This window comes from Capra hircus, chromosome 2 (genome assembly GCF_001704415.2).
Source record: "Capra hircus breed San Clemente chromosome 2, ASM170441v1, whole genome shotgun sequence".
Taxonomy (NCBI): Eukaryota; Metazoa; Chordata; class Mammalia; order Artiodactyla; family Bovidae; genus Capra; species Capra hircus.
In genome coordinates, this window is record NC_030809.1 from 8,752,352 (window position 1) to 8,770,908 (window position 18,557).

Consider the following 18,557-nt stretch of genomic DNA (forward strand, 5'->3'; position numbering starts at 1 on the left):
GATTAGTGGTTTCCAGGGCTGAGGGTAGGAACTGGCGTGAGAGATCTCTTTAGGATGATTGAATATCCTAAAATTAGATTGTGATGATGGTTGTACAACTCTGCAAACTCGCTAAGCCATTGAATTATACACTTAAAAGAGGTACATTTTATGGGGCGTAAATTATGTCTCAATAAAACTGTTAAAAATAATGTGACAACTAACCTCTACACAACAAATTAATTTTTTCTTTAATTTTCTTGGTATGAGAGATCATTTTTCAGCCTGCTACTTGACCTTCTGAGGTTGTTTCAGACTTTGTGCTCAGGACATATTTAATTTTCCTGCTTGGAAATAAGATAACTGAGGTCTTTTATACAAACTGGCAAAGTCTTGCAGGGCCCTTTAAAATCAGGGCCATTTCACAGCTAGAGAAACTGAGGTTCAGAGAAATAAAGGCAGCATAGAAACTTGGCAACAGCTCCATCAATGACCAGCAGAAGACTGATTTAATAATACAAACGCCAGTCACTGAGCAACCGATCTGGCCTCAGCCTGGCACAGGCAGCCCCATCGTGTGTTCTTGCCAGCACCCCTTTAATCTTTCTGAAGATCTTGCCCCAGCCTGAGATGCTTCTCTAGCCTTTCCCTGTCGGGTGTACAAAGACAGTCTCAACTTCTGGGTCCCCAAAAGTCCAGTCCTGTTGTCCATTAACATTATCATGTTCTTTTGGGTCCAAAGCTTCCCCTCTCTGATAAGTCAGAGGAGGAGATAGAAGTAGAAGAGGTATTCTTTGTCTAGTGTGGTTGTGATTGGGGTTTAGTGCTTCTGGGCAGCTGGTACCTAAATGCAGACTCTGTCCTTATGGGGTGCTTTTGTGGGTTCCCAAGAGAAAGCCCTACCAAAGCTTCATGCTGCATCCCAGGCAGGGTGGTGGCTCTGTCCAGTGGATCCCTTCGAACCCCCACCCTTCTGTTTCAGCACCCCCCTGCACCTCTCCACTGTGGGTGCCTCGCCCTGGGAGGAAGCGCCCCTGGGCAGGGTCACAGCCACCTTCCTTTCCACTTTCCACCCACAGAAACCATTATGCTTCCCTACCATCTGGGCAAGAGCAGCCTAGCCCCAGAGGAACTGGGATGCGGAGCTGCTGGGCCCTCTCCAGATATCAAGCAGATCTTTGAGCTTTACAGAAACGACACGGTAGGCATTCCACACTCCCGGCTCAGGCTCCCTTCATAGCTAAGTAAACTAAGACCCAGAAAGAGCAAACAGATTCAGAATTAGGACCCAAGTTTGCCTGACACAAAAATCATTTTCTTTCTTCCACACCAAAGTTCCTATTGGCCAGACTGAGGTCACTGCCATCATTAACAGTAAATATTTAATGAGTACTTGCTGGTGAGACAAGTCAGACCACCCAGAGTAGGGCAAAGAACAGGAGCAGGAAGGGGGGAGGTTTGCTCCAGGGACAGGAGGGGGAGGTGATATTAATCAAGGCCGAAACAGTGGTTTCCAAACTTTGCTGCAATGGAATCACCCAGGGATTAAAAAAAAAAAATTCTGATGACTGGACCCCACCCCCAGACTTTCTAATTGAATTGATATGAGAAGCAATTAAGGCAATAGGTTGTTCAAATGGGTTGTAAAGTTGGTGGCAGGGACAGGATATGTGGGGTGGAGGGGCAGGGGCGACCAGAGGTCTCTCCAGAGGAAGTGGCAATATTATGGCCTCAAGGCCTGGGGTTCTAGGGCAGGGAGTTCAGGGCCCAGGGCACTGGGCTGGCCCAAAGTGGCCCTTGGGAAAGATTAGCTGGAGGACTCTGGGAGGGAGGGAAGGAACAAAAGAGAAAAGAAGCAAAAATGCAGTCAGAGAACTGAGTTTGAGTCCATGAACTTTCTGTGTGACCTGAGACAAATTGCTTCCCCTCTCTGGGCCTTAGTGTCTCCATCTTGAAAAGGTGGGGATTGAACTTGATGATGGCTAAGGGTCCCTCTGGCTCCAGGGTTGGAGGATGCTCCAGACCCTGGCAGGCTGGAGCTAGTGTGAGATAAGCCCGGATAGAGGCCCAATCTGCAGATCTGTAGAGAATGCTGCTGCATACTAGGCTGGGCCTGGGCAGGTACGAGGTCCATGAGAGAGGTCCTCCATGGCCCCTCCCTGGACTCCCTGCAAGAGGAGGTTCATGGAAATTTCCTCTCATCCCCTCCAGCTCAGGGAATGTGGCTTAGTGTCAAATGGAAATGTCCACTCTCCCTCTGACAGCTGGTGGGAGACATGTGCATTGGAGCTGGAGACACAGAGAACTCACGGCAATGACGGTGGTGGGGAAGGACACACCTGGTTATAGGCCATTCGGGCTTCGTCAGTGGCCCAGGCGTCTTCCATCAACAAGTGTTTATGGAGTAACTCACCTACAGCATTCACCATACTGCCAAAGACTGTTCCAACTCCCACACAACTGCACCCATCTCACATGCGAGCAAAGTAATGCTCAAAATTCTCCAAATTAGGCTTCAACAGTACGTGAACCAAGAATTTCCAGATGTTCGAGATGGATTTAGAAAAGGCAGAGAAACCAGAGATCAAATCGCCAACATCCACTGGATCATAGAAAAAGCCAGAGAGTTCCAGAAAAACATCTACTGCTGCTTTATTGACTATGCCAAAGCCTTTGACTGTGTGAATCACAACAAACTGTGGAAAATCCTTAAAGAGATGGGAATACCAGACCACCTTACCTGCCTCCTGAGAAACCTGTATGCAGGTCAAGAAGCAACAGTTAGAACTGGACACGGAACAATGGACTGGTTCCAAATAGGAAAAGGAGTACGTCAAGGCTGTATATTGTCACCCTGTTCAGTTCAGTCAGTTCAGTCGCGACCCCATGGACTGCAGCATGCCAGGCTTCCCTATCTATCACCAACTCCTGGAGCTTGCTCAAACTCATGTCCATCGAGTCAGCAATGCCATCCAACCATATCATCCTCTGTCGTCCCCTTTTCCTCCTGCCTTCAATCACCCTACTTACTTAACTTATATTCAGAGTACATCATACAAAATGCTGGGCTGGATGAAGTACAAGCTGGAATCAAGATTTCTAAGAGAAATATCAATAACCTTATATATGCAGATGACACCACTGTAGCACTAAGCGAAGACAAACCAAAGAGCCTCTTGATGAAGGTGAAAGAGAAGAGTAAAAAAGCTGGCTTAAAACTCAACATTAAAAAAAATGAAGATCATGGCATCCATTCCCATCACTCCATGGCAAATAGATGGGGATACAATGGAAACAGTGACAGACTTTATTTCCTTGGGCTCCAAAATCACTGCAGATGGTGACTGCAGCCATGAAATTAAAAGATGCTTGCTCCTTAGAGGAAAAGCTATAACAAATCTAGACAGCATATTAAAAAGCAGAAACATTACTTTGCCAACAAAGGTCCATATAGTCAAAGCTATGGTTTTCCCAGAAGTCATATATGGATGTGAGAGCTGGACCATAAAGAAGGCTGATCGCCAAAGAATTGATGCTTTTGAACTGTGGTGTTGGAGAAAACACTTGAGAGTCCCTTGGACAGCAAGGAGATCAATTCAGTCAATCCTAAAGGAAATCAGTGCTGAATATTCATTGGAAGAACTGATGCTGAAGCTGAAACTCCAATACTGCGGCCACCTGATGTGAAGACTGACTCACTGGAAAAGACCCTGATGCTGGGAAAGATTGAAGGCAGAAGAGGATGACAGAAGACGAGGTGGTTGCATAGCATCATCGACTCAATGGACATGAGTTTGAGCAAGCTCCAGGAGAGAGTGAAGGATGGGGAAGCCTGGTGTGCTGTAGTCCATGGGGTCGCAAAAAGTCGTACATGACTGAGCGACTGAACAGCGAAACCTACTGTGTTCTGGGCCCTATTCCAGGAGCCAAGGACTTACAACAGGACAGACTCAGGACAGGACAGACACCTGTCTCCTAACAGGGGGATAATAATAAGCATGAATGCTGTGAATACAATGAGGGAAGGTAAAGAAAAGACTGTGGTGCTGGGGGCAGGGAGATGGCTGTTTTAGGGAGGGTGACCAGAGGAGGCTTTGCTGTGGATAAAGCAACTTTTGTGAGATTACCAAGGAACAGCAAGTACAACAGTTGCCGATTATCCACGGTTTCCCTTTCCTGTTTCCCATCACAACCACGACCAACCAGATAAATTTGTAAATAATTTTTTAAATAACAAATGACAAAAATAAACAACTCATACGTTTTAAATCATGTGAGGTTAAGGGTCACGTGATGAAATCCTCGCGCGGTCCAGTTTGGTCCTGGCCAGGCCTAGAATCATCCCTCTGTCCAGCACATCCTGCCAGTTACTCACTCAGTAGCCACTTGGGTTATAGAAAGATTGTTGGGGGATGCAGTGTTTGTGTTCAAGTCACCATTATTTTACGTACTAACGGCCCCAAAGCGCAAGAGTAGTGATGTTGACAATTCAGATATGGCAAAGAAACAAGTGCTTAAACTGAAACAAGTCCTTTAACTGAAAGGGTGAAAGGTGTGGGCTTAAGAAAAGAAAAAAAAAAAAATTCTATGCTGAGGGTGACTGGATCTTCTCTCCATGGAACTGTGAAGAAGGTAAAGAAATTTGTGTTAGTTTTGCCATCGTGCCTCAAATTGCAAAAGTTATGGGTACTATACATGATAAATGTTTAATTAATAAGAAAAAGGCACGGGACTTGCCTGGCAGCCCAGAGGTTAAGACTCTGCCTTTCCAATGCAAGGGGCACAGGTTTGATGCCTTGTCGGGGAACTAAGATCCTACATACCCCATGGCACAGCCACAAAACATGGAAAAAGCATTAAATTTGTACAAAAGGAACTTTTGAGAGAGAGAAACAACGTTCACATAACTTATTACAGTATATTGTTATAATTGTTCTTGTTATTGTTTAGAAACTAAGTCATGTCCAACTCTTTGGGACCCCATGGACTGTAGCCCGCCAAGCTCCCCTGTCCATGGGATTTCCCAGGCCAGAATATTAGAATAGGATCTTCCTCACCCAGGGAGCAAACTGGTGTTCCTTACTCTGGCACCCGGATTCTTCACCACTAAGCCACCCAGGAAGCCCATAATTGTTCTACTTTATTTTTATTGTTGTTAATCTCTTACGATGCCTAACTGATAAGTTATACTTTATCATATGTTTGTATGTATATGTAGGATAAAAGATAAAACATCAGCTGTGTAGATAGGGTTCCATACTGAGGTTTCAAGCCTCCACCGGGGGTCTTGGAACGTATCCCCCCCAGACAAGAGGGGACTTCGGTACAAAAGCCCTGAAGCAGGTCCTTGGCTGGCATGTTGAGGGCAGCAGAAGAGTTGGTGATGGGATCGGAGGGTTTCCTGCCAAGCAACTGGACCTCGCGTTACCAAAGGTGACCTCCTTTCCGTCAGAAGCTCAGCCCTTCTCCAGGAAGGAGGTCGAGGACACAGCGGGCCTGTCTCCTGCCCCGGGTCCAACCCAGTGCCCCCACCCCCTGCTCTCCCCAACATCAAGCATCAGTTCCCTCCCAGCTGTGGGAGGGAAGTCGTAGCCCCTTCTTGTCAGAGCCTCTATGAGGTGTCTCCCGAGTCACTGGCAATCAAGCCCAGACACTGGTGGGGGCGGGACTAGCCCTCACTCCGGGCCCCATGTGGCTGGCACTGCTCCGGAGCCCGCGGCCATACTGGTGGCCTGGACAGGGGCTCCTGGGAGGGTACCACCTGGGCAGTAGCACCTGCGAGGGGATGTTGGACATCTCATGCCTGACCTGGGTCATTTTCTCTCTTGGTCTCAGAGCTTGAGAGCAATGTGAAGCCATGGGACAGGGGATGAGTCTGGATCTTCCTTCTCGTCAGCCCAGGTCGAGGGAGCCCTTCAGGGTTAGGATGGTTCTCTTGCTCTGAGTTCATCGCTCATATATCTGTTCTGTCCCATGTTCATCGCAACGCTCTGGGGGCATCATTTCTGCTAAAGTCAGCTTTGCATGTGAGGGTGAAGGGCCAGACAGCAGTGGCTTCCTCCATGTGGATGCAGCTGAGGTGGCAAAGGCGTCAGGCAGAGCGCCGGGATGAAGAATCTGACTCCAGGGGTCAGGGGGCTGCCCTGGAGGACGCACTGTAGAGGGGCTGGGGCAGCAGTTGCGGGGGGCTGGTGTGGAGGCTCCCCGAAGGATCCTGGAGAGTGATGGTGCTGGTCCGGTCGGGGGAGTCGTGGAAGCGGAGGTGAGAGAAGTGGTGGTCTGGCATCCAGGTGTCTGCCTGGCTTGTCCTTCCGCTGTCTGGTCATTCAACCGCCCCCTCCCTGCATGGAAACCCTCAGTCATCATTCCTGCTTCCACTGGCTCATTCCATCAACAAGCGTTTATGGGGTGCCCAGGCAGGTCTGACCTGGACCCACCCTGCTTGCCATCCATTGGTGGCTCCCCAGTCAAGCCCAAACCCCTTGTCCTGACTGACAATACCCTGCATGGCCCCCCAGACTTCTGCCTCCCTAGAGCCCCTCCGTCTGCAGTCCAGTCACCCTCACATTGCCACCTCGCCTCTCTCAGTCCTCCATGCGCTGCTCCTTTGTCTGAAACACTCATTGCTGCTTTTTTTTTTAAACTGCCCAACTCCTACTTCTCCTCTGATCCTCAGCTCAGATGTGAACTCCTCCAGGAAGCCCTCCCTGACTGATCCCATTACACCAGTCTGACTTGGCTCCCTTTTCTGTGCTTCTGTTGACTCCTCTGATAACTAACATCCATCACACTGTGATGCATATTAATTACCTGTCCTCCTCCTGGGCTGTGTGTGTTTAAACTCAACATGATTCCATTAGCTCTAGTTGTATTCAGTGACTCACAGTGAAAAGCCACAATACATTGGCTTGAACTAGGAAAAGGAATAAGTTGTTTCACAGAACAAGAACTCGGGGCGGACAGTCCGAGACTGGTGTGTGAGCTCGTGAGCATAACCACAGCCTCAGGCTCCATCGACCACTTGGCTCCAGCCATCTTATCATACAGCTTTTACCCTCATAGGCACAAGGTGGATATTGTATCTCTAGGGTGATGTTTCCATTCCAGGCAGGAAGGGGGAGGACGGGAAAAGGGCAAAAGATCGGTACTTCGAGAAAAGTTCATCAGCTTTCTGTTACAAGGAAGGAGAGAATGGGTACTGACAGGCAGTCAGCAAACTCTGCTGCGATGGCTAGATGGACTCATTGCTGCTTCCCAGCCCACAGCCCCCATGTATGTTCCATCTCCAAACTTCTTCACTGGAGTAGATGACACCTCCACTCAGCGGCCCAAGTGAAGCACTCAGGGGTCATCCCTTACTCCACAGCCCGCATCCAGCCCATCAGGGTCCTGCTGTCTCCACTGTGACACAGATCCTGAACCCAGCTTCGCCTCTCCAGCCTGTTGACCCCACCTTAGGCCAAACTTCCCTCCTCTCTCCCTCCCGCACTCCTGATCACTTTACATCCATTCTCTTCTTCACAGTGGTTCAAGGCTCCTTTACAGACATAACCCCATCACATCCCTAGAGCCCCTAGAGGCTTCACATTACGCAGAATATATATACTGCACCCCCACACCCTGGCCCACAGGCTTGCATGGCTGGCCCCTGACTGCCTCCCTGCAGCAGACCCTCTTGCTCACCCTATCTAGCTGGGCAGGCCTTTTGCACACCCTTCCCTCACACCTGTGGGCTCTTGCCTTTGGACCTTTGCACGAGCTGTTTCATGTGCCAGGAATGCACTATCCCCTGCCCATCCATATGAGGAGGCTCCTCACCCTCTGCCACGGGTCACTGCCTATGACATCACCCCTTTTACTTTCTCTATGCACTCCTCATAAGCTCTCCTATTGTCTTTCTCCTCCACCAGAATGTAAGCTTTTGAGGGCAGGGACTCCATCTGCCTTGTGCACAGCCATATCCCTAAGGCCTAAGACTACCTGGCATGGCAGAGGATTCAGTATTTGTTCAGTGAATAAATGAATGAATGAATGGAGAGGTTTGTTGAGTGTTCCCTTAGAGGATCTTTCAGCTCTTAAGACATCTAAAGAGGAAGGAGAGGAGGAGATAGAGGGTAGGGAACGTGATAACCTGAGATTCAAGTCAGAAACAAGAAGCAGTGAGTGACCATCTTTCCACCAACATCCAAACCCTTCCTGCTGACTTCCAACCTAGACAGCATATTGAAAAGCAGAGACATTATTTTGTCAACAAAGGTCCATCTAGTCAAGGCTATGGTTTTCCAGTAGTCATGTATGGATGTGAGAGTTGGACTATAAAGAAAGCTGAACGCCAAAGAATTGATGCTTTTGAACTGTAGTGTCGGAGAAGACTCTTGAGAGCCCCTTGGACTGCAAGGAGATCCAACCAGTCTATCCTAAAGGAAATCAGTCCTGAATATTCATTGGAAGGACTGATGGTGAAGCTGAAACTGCAATACTTTGGCCACCTGTTGTGAAGACCTGACTCACTGGAAAAGACCCTGATGCTGGGAAAGATTGAAGGCAGGAGGAGAAGGGAACGACAGAGGATGAGATGGTTGGATGGCATCACCGACTCAATGGACATGAGTTTGAGTAAACTACAGGAGTTGCTGATGGACAAGGAGGCCTGGCCTGCTGCAGTCCATGGGGTTGCAAAGAGTTGGACACAACTGAGCAATTGAACTGAACTGACTGCCCAAGTGATCCTACCAGGCAGAGTGTCTCTGAGGTGGGAGTGAGAGCCTGTTTGGGGAAAACCGGAGGGAGGAGATGAGCACTGGCAGACACCATATGGAGCCTGCTCTATTCTGGCCAGAAGATGACCTCACCATCTGGGAAATAATGTTGAGAGCGCCCCCTGCTGGCTCAGCCACTAACCAGCTCTGGGGTCAGTGACTGGAAGGCCCCTGAACCTCAGTTTCCTCTCATGGAAATGGAATAATATTTATTATTAAGGATTCTGTAAGATGGAATATGCAAAACGCTTATACAGTGTGGAGCAAATAGTACGTGCTCAAAATTCCTTAACCACAAAAGGAGGAAAGAGAGATAGGAAAGAGTCAGAAAGGGTCAGAAAATACAAAGAGAGAAAGATGACAATCAAAAGAAGCAGGTAGCTGTAAACCAGGGGCAGCCCAGTCTGGGCCGCTGGGAATTTGACTCTCCCACAAAAGATACAGAAATATAAAGCACCCAAAACTGTAGTACCCACTCCCCGAAACCGACTTTTGAGTTCTTCTGGTTCAACACTCTCCTTTTACAAATGTTCTGAGCCCCAGAAGGAACAAAAATGTCTCTAAGATGCCCAGAGAGTCAGCAGAAGAGCCATGCACGGAGGGATGGCAAGCTGGGGAGGAGTCGCGCAGGTGGGCCAGGGCAGTGGTTTATGTTTCCTGTTCTCCGCCGTCCAGAGGGAGAGGGCCTGCCCTCCTCTGTCCCCTCGGCCACAGCGGGGGAAAATGGCAGACTGAGAAGAGGGTCACTGGGCAAGAAGGGACAGGGAGGGGCAGGGGACTGACTTGTTCCTGCCCATGCCCTGCACTAGGCACTTCACTTAACCCAGCACAGACTCAATACTCATCCGTCCTGTGAGGGTTATCCTCATTTCACAGGTGAGGGCACAGAAGCCCCCGGCCCCTGAAGAGCTGACAGGGCTCCAATCTGTGTGATTCCAAAAAGCTGCACCGCGCTTCTGCCTGGGAATTGAAAGGCCTGGATTTGGGACCAAAACTAAGTGGCTGTAACCTTGGGCAACGGAGAAGGCAATGGCACCCCACTCCAGTACTCTTGCCTGGAAAATCCCATGGATGGAGGAGCCCGGAAGGCTGCAGTCCATATGGTCACGAGGAGTCGGACACGACTGAGCAACTTCACTTTTTCACTTTCATGCATTGGAGAAGGAAATGGCAACCCACTCCAGTGTTCTTGCCTGGAGAATCCCAGGGACCGGGGAGCCTGGTGGGCTACCATCTGTGGGGTGGCACAGAGTTGGACATGACTGAAGCAACTTAGCAGCAGCAGCAGCGGCAGCAACCTTGGGCAATCCTTTCTCTCCAGCCTCAAGCTCTTCCTCTAAATAAGGAGGGTAGGCACTGGTCACTGAGGGCCCTTCCAGCTGGAGCTGACATTCTTAGAATTCTGAACAACCACCTTCCCCAGCTGAGTCAGGAGGAAGGCCTGGCAGACACCCTGCAGCTCTCATCTGGCCTTCCTGCCCCCAGAGCCCTGGGCAGCCATGCCCAGGGAGAGTCCCTCATCCTGGCCTGGCCAGGCAGCACAATGCTGCCTCCTCTCCCTTCCAGGGTGGTGCCCATCCCCCCACACCTCCAGCCCAGGGAGCCCGGGCCTCAGCCCCCATCACTCTCTGGGGCAAATCTCAACAGTCTGGGGAAGCAAAACTAAACAATGAATTAAGCCCTTCAATTTCCCCCAGATCTTCAAGGCTGTTGGGAGCCCACAGGTGAAGATTTAGATCAGGGCTTCTCCAACTAAACAAAAAAGGTTTTAAGAACTTAATTTTTTATAAAATTAAATATACTCGATAGTGGTAATGGTTACAGAACATAGTAAATGTTCTTAATGCCACTGCAATGTACACTTAAAATGATTACTATGGTACATTTTATGTTATGTATATTTTACAATAAAAATTTTTTGATGAAATAAAAAAAAAAAGAAAAATGCTGGCCTCAACTTGGATAGTCTTCAACAGATCTTGTAAGGCTGTTATAGAAGTTCCTAAATGCTTACTTTCAATTTCTGTTCTTATCTCATTGCAGACAGGTAACGTTTTATGGACTGGTAGCAATCCCAGGGCTGCTCTTTGATAGAACTGATTCAGGCTGCTCAGAGGTGGACTCTGGTTTTGCAGTCTCTCAGACATTCCAGAAGGAACAACATTTCTGAACCCACTGCTCCTCAAGCAGAAACTTCTGGATACCAAGCCAGTCAACCCCAAGCAGCCCCAGGCCACTGATGTGACTTATGCCTGGACCCCTCCTTCCACCCTAGTCTGTCTCGCAGGGTCTTCTTGATGTGCATTACAGATAAAGTGTGCCTGCTGGTGGCCCCTGATGGGCATAGGGAATTGTGAGGTAGGGGGAGGAGTGGGCGGAACTGCACGAGAGGAGTGAAGTTGTGCCCTCTTTGCTTCTAACCCCTATAGCAAACTTGGCCCAAGCGCCACCTGCTACGGGAAGTCATCCTGGGCTCACAGCAGAACCGAGGAGCCGCCAGCTGTGTCCCTGCATCGTAGCACAGTCCCCCTGCATGTATTCTCATTGAATGGTTGACATGGAAAATCTGAAAGTGGTGCCTACTCCTCTGGGTGGGGTGGGCCTTGGTTTGAGGGCTTGGCTAGATTTCAGGTCTTGGTTAGGTGCTCCTGTCCAGGGTATAGTCTGCACAGCTCTGAGCAGCTCAGCTGCCTTGATGGTTGGGAGTCTGGGCACATTTCCACCAGGCTGTGGGGACTGCAGAGTGGGACCTGCGTTTGGAGTGTTGTGTCAGAGTACAGGGGTCTGCTTGGCGGAGCAAAAGAAAACATTGTGGGTTTTTGAAACATCTGGACACCTGGGCTCCAATTTTAGAAAGTCTACCTGCAAAGGTCTGATGAGCGTCCTGAGTCTCTGCATTTTGAAAAAGTGCCATGTGACTCTGATGCCCAGTTGGTGTCTGGCCCGTGAGAGGTGCCAGCGAGTGGTTTGGTGGCCATGATCACAGTGCTGCGGCACGTCTGAAGAAGGAACACAGGGACCTCCAGCCTGGAGGACGTTAGAAGGGAGTGTCACTTTTATCTATCCTTTTGTACCAGGTGGACTTTTGACTTAAAAATCTGATGAACTGATAAAATGGCTATCATTTATGTCAAGAACTGCAGGGACTTCCCTGCTGTCCAGTGGTTAAGATTCTGTGCTTCCAATGCGTGGGCACAGGTTCAATCCCTGGTTGGGGAACTAAGCTCCCATATGCCACGGTGGCCAAAAGAAAACCCTGCAAACTCGCCTGAATGTGTATCTGAGGCCTGCGATCCGTAAGGACGTAAGTGGGCGGGCCAGAGGCACAGAGGCTGTAGTGTGCAAGTGCGCCTCAAGGGGGCAGCAGCTGCTCAGAGCGCGCTGATCGCCTCTGGGTGGGACTGAGAGCACAGACAGGGTTGCAGGATTTTCTGAGTTTTGAAGATAAGTCTGAAATCACATTTTCAACTGTAATTAATTGTCAACTAATTTTTAAAAATTTAAAGCACAGCACAGAATGAAGCCAACAAGCCTGTGGACTGACTCTGGCTGCAGGCCAGCAGTTGGTGCACTCAAATCTTGAATCTGAGAAGGATGTTAAGGACTGGGCACCTTCAAGGCCCGTCTGCAAAGCCAGGACAGAGCCAGCCTTTGTTTCTAGAAAATCGGGTTGACTCCCCACAGGTCCACACAGGATAGGAACAACTCAGGTGCCCAGAGGAGTCACCACCCACTCATAGTCATGTAATTCAGCACACATTAAGCTCCCACCACGTGCCAGGCTCAGTGCTGGAGACCCAGTGACGTGACAGGCACAGCTCCTGCTCTGGGGGAATGCTTCCTTCTAACTGGAGACACATGGTTGAAACGAATAATCACGATAATGAATTCATTGTGAAACATGAGGAGCTGCAGTATAGCACAAGGTTGGGGTTGGATTCCTGATTCCACCCTTGGTCAGCTGTCACTTCCGGCAAATACCCTAATCTGTCTCAGTGGCCTCCTTTCCTACCTGTGAAATGGGCATGATAATGTCATAGGGTTGTCTTGGGGATCCCCTGAGATCATGCAAATAATTATTAGTCACGGCCACGAAGTAGAGAGAGCTATAAAGAACACGTAAGAGGGAGCCTAGGCTTCTCAGAGAACCCCATCAAGCCCCTCACCAATCCCAGAAGCTTCTCCCCCGATAGGTGTGAGGCCACAGGTTGGAAGTCTGGGCCCAGGGACCGCTGCACCCCCAGGGCTCAGTCCCCCGTATGCTCTCCATTCTGCTGTGGCAGCCATGGGCATCTGGGTAATCTCCCGCACTTGCCCGTGGTAGGATTTGGTGCCCAAGGAAGGTACTGCCCTTGATCTCACTGGGAGAAGCCCGGGCCTTTCCCACCATTGGCCAGAGCCCCTCCCACCGAGACTGCCGCATCTCAGAGCTCATCAAATTCTACAATTAAGTATTACAAATCTGGGTGCCTGTATAAAACGAGTCAGAAAGCCTTCCTTGTGCCACCAAAGCGCAGAATGCTAGCTTCCACTGGCAGGGACCTCAGCCACTGGGACACTGTGGCCCTTCTACTTGACCTGGGCAAAGAGGGAGGAAGGCCGAAGGCAAGAGACTCAAGTACCAGTAATGCTTCTGGTGCCTTCAAGGTCAGCTCAGTGGAGGAACCCTCAATGGCCAAGATAGGATCCCTGATCTAATCAGGTAGAGAAGACCTGGAATTACGCTTGAACGTGGAAGGCGATTTCCAGGGTACCTAACCCAACCTCCCATTCAAAGCGAGAAGCTCCTAAGGAGCCTGGCCTTATCTTCTTGTTCACAAGCAAATCACTTTCAACAGTGATTCAGAAACCCAACTAACAGTAAGGTGGCCAAGCGGTTATCTGGGAGGACAAAGCAGTGCTAACACATCACTGGAAATCAAAACTCTTCATGGGGAGGATAACACAGATGCAAGCAACACCTTTATAAAGGGCTGGCGGGTGGGGCTAAGTCTTTCTTCCTTAGAGTAACAGAAGATCGTCACTCATGGCCTTTTTGAGGGCGGCAGCACTGGCTGAATCTGGGGCAGAGGGGACGCCGAAATGCCAGAGCAGCCCCCTTCCCAGGAAGGGCCTGGACTCAGTGCCCCAGTTAGACCCTGACCAGCTGAGACCTGTGGGCGTTACTTTGCCCTCCTAGACCTGTTTACTTCTCTGTCCTGTAGCAGCAGCCACCTCACACGTTTGGACCTGAGGAGACAACGTCACAACGCCCAAAAGGAACTGCTCACCCTACAGTAGCCTCAGACCGGCAACACCACTCCCCAGCCAGCCCTGGAGTGGTTTATTTCTCCTCCTGCTGCCCACCGTCAGCAGAAAGTCTCCCAGTTCCTTGGTGCGGTGTCTCCAGAGCCCAGTGGCGCCATCCAGCTCAGAGGCTCATCACCTCACCCCCGTGGCGCTTCCACAGCCTCCCAGTGTGGTCTCCATCACCTTCCCTTTCCAATTCACCCTGCCCCACGCCTCCATTCTCTCCCTCAGGATGGCTTTGTTCACTGAACACTCCTGTTCTGTGTTCTGAAGCCCCCACTGCTCAGGATAAAGGGAATAGAGAGGGGATCTCTGAGAGCCTGCCGTAAGCCAGTAACCATGGCAGGGCCTCATAAACTACATGTTAACAACCTACTCACCAGAGACATATTAACGTCCTTTGTTAACAGAACGTTATTGACCAGTGTTTCAAAATTCACTTACATAACAAATCGCCGATTAGTTTCTGCAAAAACCTCCCAGTCAGTGAAGTGTTATCAAGTCCATATCTGATTTCTCAGAGGACTGGCTCAAGTCTTCTCTCCTCTATTAAGCTTCCCAGACCACCGAATCCTGTGGTTACACCCTCTACTGAAACACACTTGGACGAGTACAAGCATGGGACTGAGGCCATATTTTCATCAAGGCGTTCCACAACCCTCCACCCGCTTTAGGCATAAACACAAGATGCACAGGGACCCCATTTCATCTTTGCGTTGCTAGCACATAGCTCAAAGTTGGGCACATACTAGCTATTTGTTAAATGTGGATTTAAGGGCTTTCTTCCCATCCCTCAAGCCCCTCCTTTCTGCTGAGGCCAATCACCACATCCAAGTACAAAAGCCTCAAGAGGAAGGGATGCACCTCATTCTCCACTCAAGTCAAAGGAAACAGAGTGTGCTCTACAGCGACAGCCCCCAGGCTGCAGTCAAACCATTTCTGACCTCTGACAGAGGAACCACCGGGAGAGGCTGGCCTGGCTCACTCTGAGTCCTCTGGCCCAGGACTCTGGACAATCCCCAGGAGCTCCTGGACACCCACTCCTCCTTTCCTCCAAGTTGTGCACATATGTGTACGCTCAGTTGCTCAGTCATGCCCAACTCTTTGAGACCCCCAGAGGACAGGTTCCTCTGTCCATGGGATTCTCCAGGCGGGAATACTGGAGAGGGTTGCCATTTCCTCCTCCAGGGGATTGAACCTGAGTCTCCTGCATTGGCAGGTGGATTCTTTACCACTAAGCCATCTGGGAAGCCCTCTTTCCAAGTCACAGGCAAAGAATTTGAATGGCAATTATTTAACCTAATTCAGTCTTTTTATGTTTGAGAAAACTGAGGCCCAGGACTAGTACCTCTCCGAAGGTCAGAGGTAAAACAGAAGCGCCAGGGCTTCTCATTTTATGGGTAAGATGTATCTCCTTCAGTTCCCTGTGACAACTGCTATCACAAGGTGGGAACTTTTGACACGAAATCAGGGCCACCACGGGGTTGGCTGTAACCAACTGGGGGATCCCTCCTCAGGTGCATCTTAGACCCTCTTCTTTTCCCTGATCTCTGTTCCGTTCCCTACATGTCCCACGGGAACAAAAACCTACTGCTCTCTGTAGGACATCTAGTATCATAACTCTGATGAATTTCTACTTTCAGGCCATCTCTATATCCAAGCTACTCAGAACTGGTAAAGGTTCCCAGGGGCACCATCCCACCCATGCAAACCTCTAATACCCACTACAGGACAGATCGAAGACGGACAGCGGTGCGTTTCTGCACACAAGCTGCACTTCGGCCTCTGTGTTTAGATATTGCCATCATACTGAGCTGCACTTATCTTTTTCCTGTTTGCCCTATACAGCCATGACTCTAAATTCAGTCTTCTTTCAGAACCCCTACAATTGATCACTTTATAAATTTTTAAGTCAATTCAAGGCACTTAAAAGCTGTACAGTCATTTGCAACTCAATATAAACTTATTAGCTCCCCCACTAGCCTCTGGTTAAAAATGGTTATCATTTTATTAGTGCTAAATATATACTAAACACAGTTTTAAGTGTGCTCTACTGTACACACACATATTCTTTTAATCCTAACAACACAGGAAGGTTGACAGGCTATCCTTGTAAGTTTGATAAAACCCAAATCAAGAGCTGCAGAAGCGTTAAGTGTGGCAACATGCTCACCCCACTGCAGTATTAGCAATCATCCTGGAAACTCTTTCACTGGAGGCGTGCGGTTTCCAAGAGCTTTTCTGCAGTTAGTCTGAGAAGCAAATAATCATATGTAATTAAGGCTATTTCCCAAATAGCCTAGGAAAGCTGCCAAAGGCTTTCCAGAATTCAGAGGCAAGCCGGTGAAAACTGTAAACACTGTAGCCTCTGGATGCAAGACAAAGCAACCATCAACCTTCACCACCCAAGTCAATGCTGCTCCAGAGAATAAGGTTCCCTCTATCAGGTCACAGGGGTTGCTAGAGGGGTACAGAAAGTTTTACTAATCTTTTGATTCCTGAAAAATGGTTCCTAAGGCAGGCAAGTGTTAGGATTCACCCCCAACCCCAGCCTGTAACATAAAGCAAATAAAGCATCCAATACCTCTTAACTAGGATCTTAAGGTTTCTCTAAACTGTTCTCTAGAAACACCATTTGTGCCTTCAGTCTGCCTTCTTAATGGGGACACAGAAAACAAAAAATGCTTGTTTGCAAATAAACATCTGAAAGACTATCATAACAGCTGATCTGGGCCGAGGCATCACAACAAAGTGACGATTGTGGAAGAAGACAATGCAAACGACTCCGGAGCAGAAACTCCAGGGCAGAGAACTCGCAGGGATGTGTGCGCAGGGTGTTTCCACCAGCCTCGAGGCCCCATCTGGAACAAATACAAACTAGGAGGGTCCCTATCACTGGACAACTTATTACCTAGACAGAAAGAAGTCACTGCCACCAACAGCACTGTGCAGTTTTATTAACCATTCAAGTACAGTAGCGTCTGTAAGATCGGGACAGAATTGGGATTTAAAAGTGAACAGATATTCAGCATCTAACAATTTGAAAGAAGCCACTACATACTCTTTTCACAGACATGTTTTCACGGAGCCAATACAGTACTAGCCATTAACCCAGCACACCAGGTGTACTGAAGTAGAAAAGATGCAACAAGAAAAATAGCTACATTAGAAAGACTTCAACACTTTAGAAAAAGAGTAAAACACTTTTCGTTTCTCCCCTTTAGCCCCTAAAACAACATCATACCGTCTGCATCTACCTATACAGTCCTACATCAGCTTCTAGAATATTTGTCAGGAGGGCGAAAGTAAAATGACACTGGCCAGTACAGTCTTTGGATATTTAGGAAGGGGAGGGGGAGAAAGTCAGTTCTCAGAACAAATTAGTCGGCTTCAGTCTCATCAGCAGGATCTTTGGATTCTTTGTTCTTCCGCACTTCTTCAATGTGCTTGTCCTGTAAAGAAATAGTATATACCACCAGTCAAGTAAAAAAGCCTGCAAGGTCATGCCCCCAAGAGGCCCAAATCAGCATTAGTACACACATTATACGACATGTATAATAATATACTATTATTATATATATAACGGGAATCACATAATTAGAGTTCTAAGTTATCATCTTCAAACTTCACAGGTCACTCATTGAACCTAATGATTCCGCCTTCTACTGCTCTTCCCAAGAACGTGCAGTTGTGCTGCAAATTAGTGAACATCCCTTAATTTAAAATAAGACATCTCTGATTTAACTTGTTAACCGCAAAATGGATGACAAAGACACCAAGCACGCGTGATCGAGGCAGGGCTCACGCCGCCTCAGTGGCGCATCTCACGCCGGCCCCGCGCCCCCAGGGGCCGGGGCACTGACCTTCTCCCGCAGGCGCTCCAGCTTGGCGGCCATCTGCGCCTCCCGGTTCTCTTTGTTGGCCTCCATCTTGTGGGTCAGCTTCTCTTCCGCCATCTTGCTGAAGTTGTTGTTCTCCTCTATCGCCTTCTGAAGCACCTCCTTCTCGTGCTCCCGTTTCTCAGCAAGCTGCTTCAAGACCTCAGCTTCATGGGACTGGAAGAAAGTTTAATGGGCTAGGCTCTCTGAAATGTTATATAGCATTAGGTCAAATCACCGAAGAAATTACTAATTGAGAGGACTGAAGATAGAAAGTTAGATCCCTTTAAATAATACTGAAGTCAGGACCTGAATTATCTGTATCAGAATACTTAAAAATTATATTTTCTAGTGTTTTTATTTACTTTATATTTGTTCAGAGATTCTTGCCCAACTATTCCTTTAAAGAAATCTTGGTAAGATTTACCACTTAATGGTATCAAGATGATTTGAGTGATATATACTTAGAAATGGCACTGTACTGTAAAGAATTTTGATTTTTTAACCTCAAAGGCTACCTAAAGAAAATGAGTTAATTGTAAAAAATGTAACCATACTGATAAAAAGAAAACCCACAAATATCATAGAAAATTTAAGACTAAACCTCCAGATTACTATTTAAGCCAAAGGATTTGTTTTAAGGAAAAGCTTA

General features: G+C 48.5%; 1 protein-coding gene across 2 annotated transcripts in view; it reads right to left on the minus strand.

Annotated features, from left to right (window-relative positions):
* The window catches only part of STMN1 (stathmin 1), a 28,522-nt gene continuing 26,922 nt past the window's right edge, over nt 16,958-18,557 (minus strand). For both annotated transcript variants that reach the window (XM_005676827.3, XM_018056181.1), the window contains exons 4-5: nt 17,891-18,082; nt 16,958-17,479 (exon numbers count right to left, since the gene is read on the minus strand). In XM_005676827.3, coding sequence (XP_005676884.1) covers nt 17,408-17,479; nt 17,891-18,082 — 264 coding nt within the window. In that variant the 3' untranslated portion in view covers nt 16,958-17,407. The remainder of the gene's footprint in view (nt 17,480-17,890; nt 18,083-18,557) is intronic.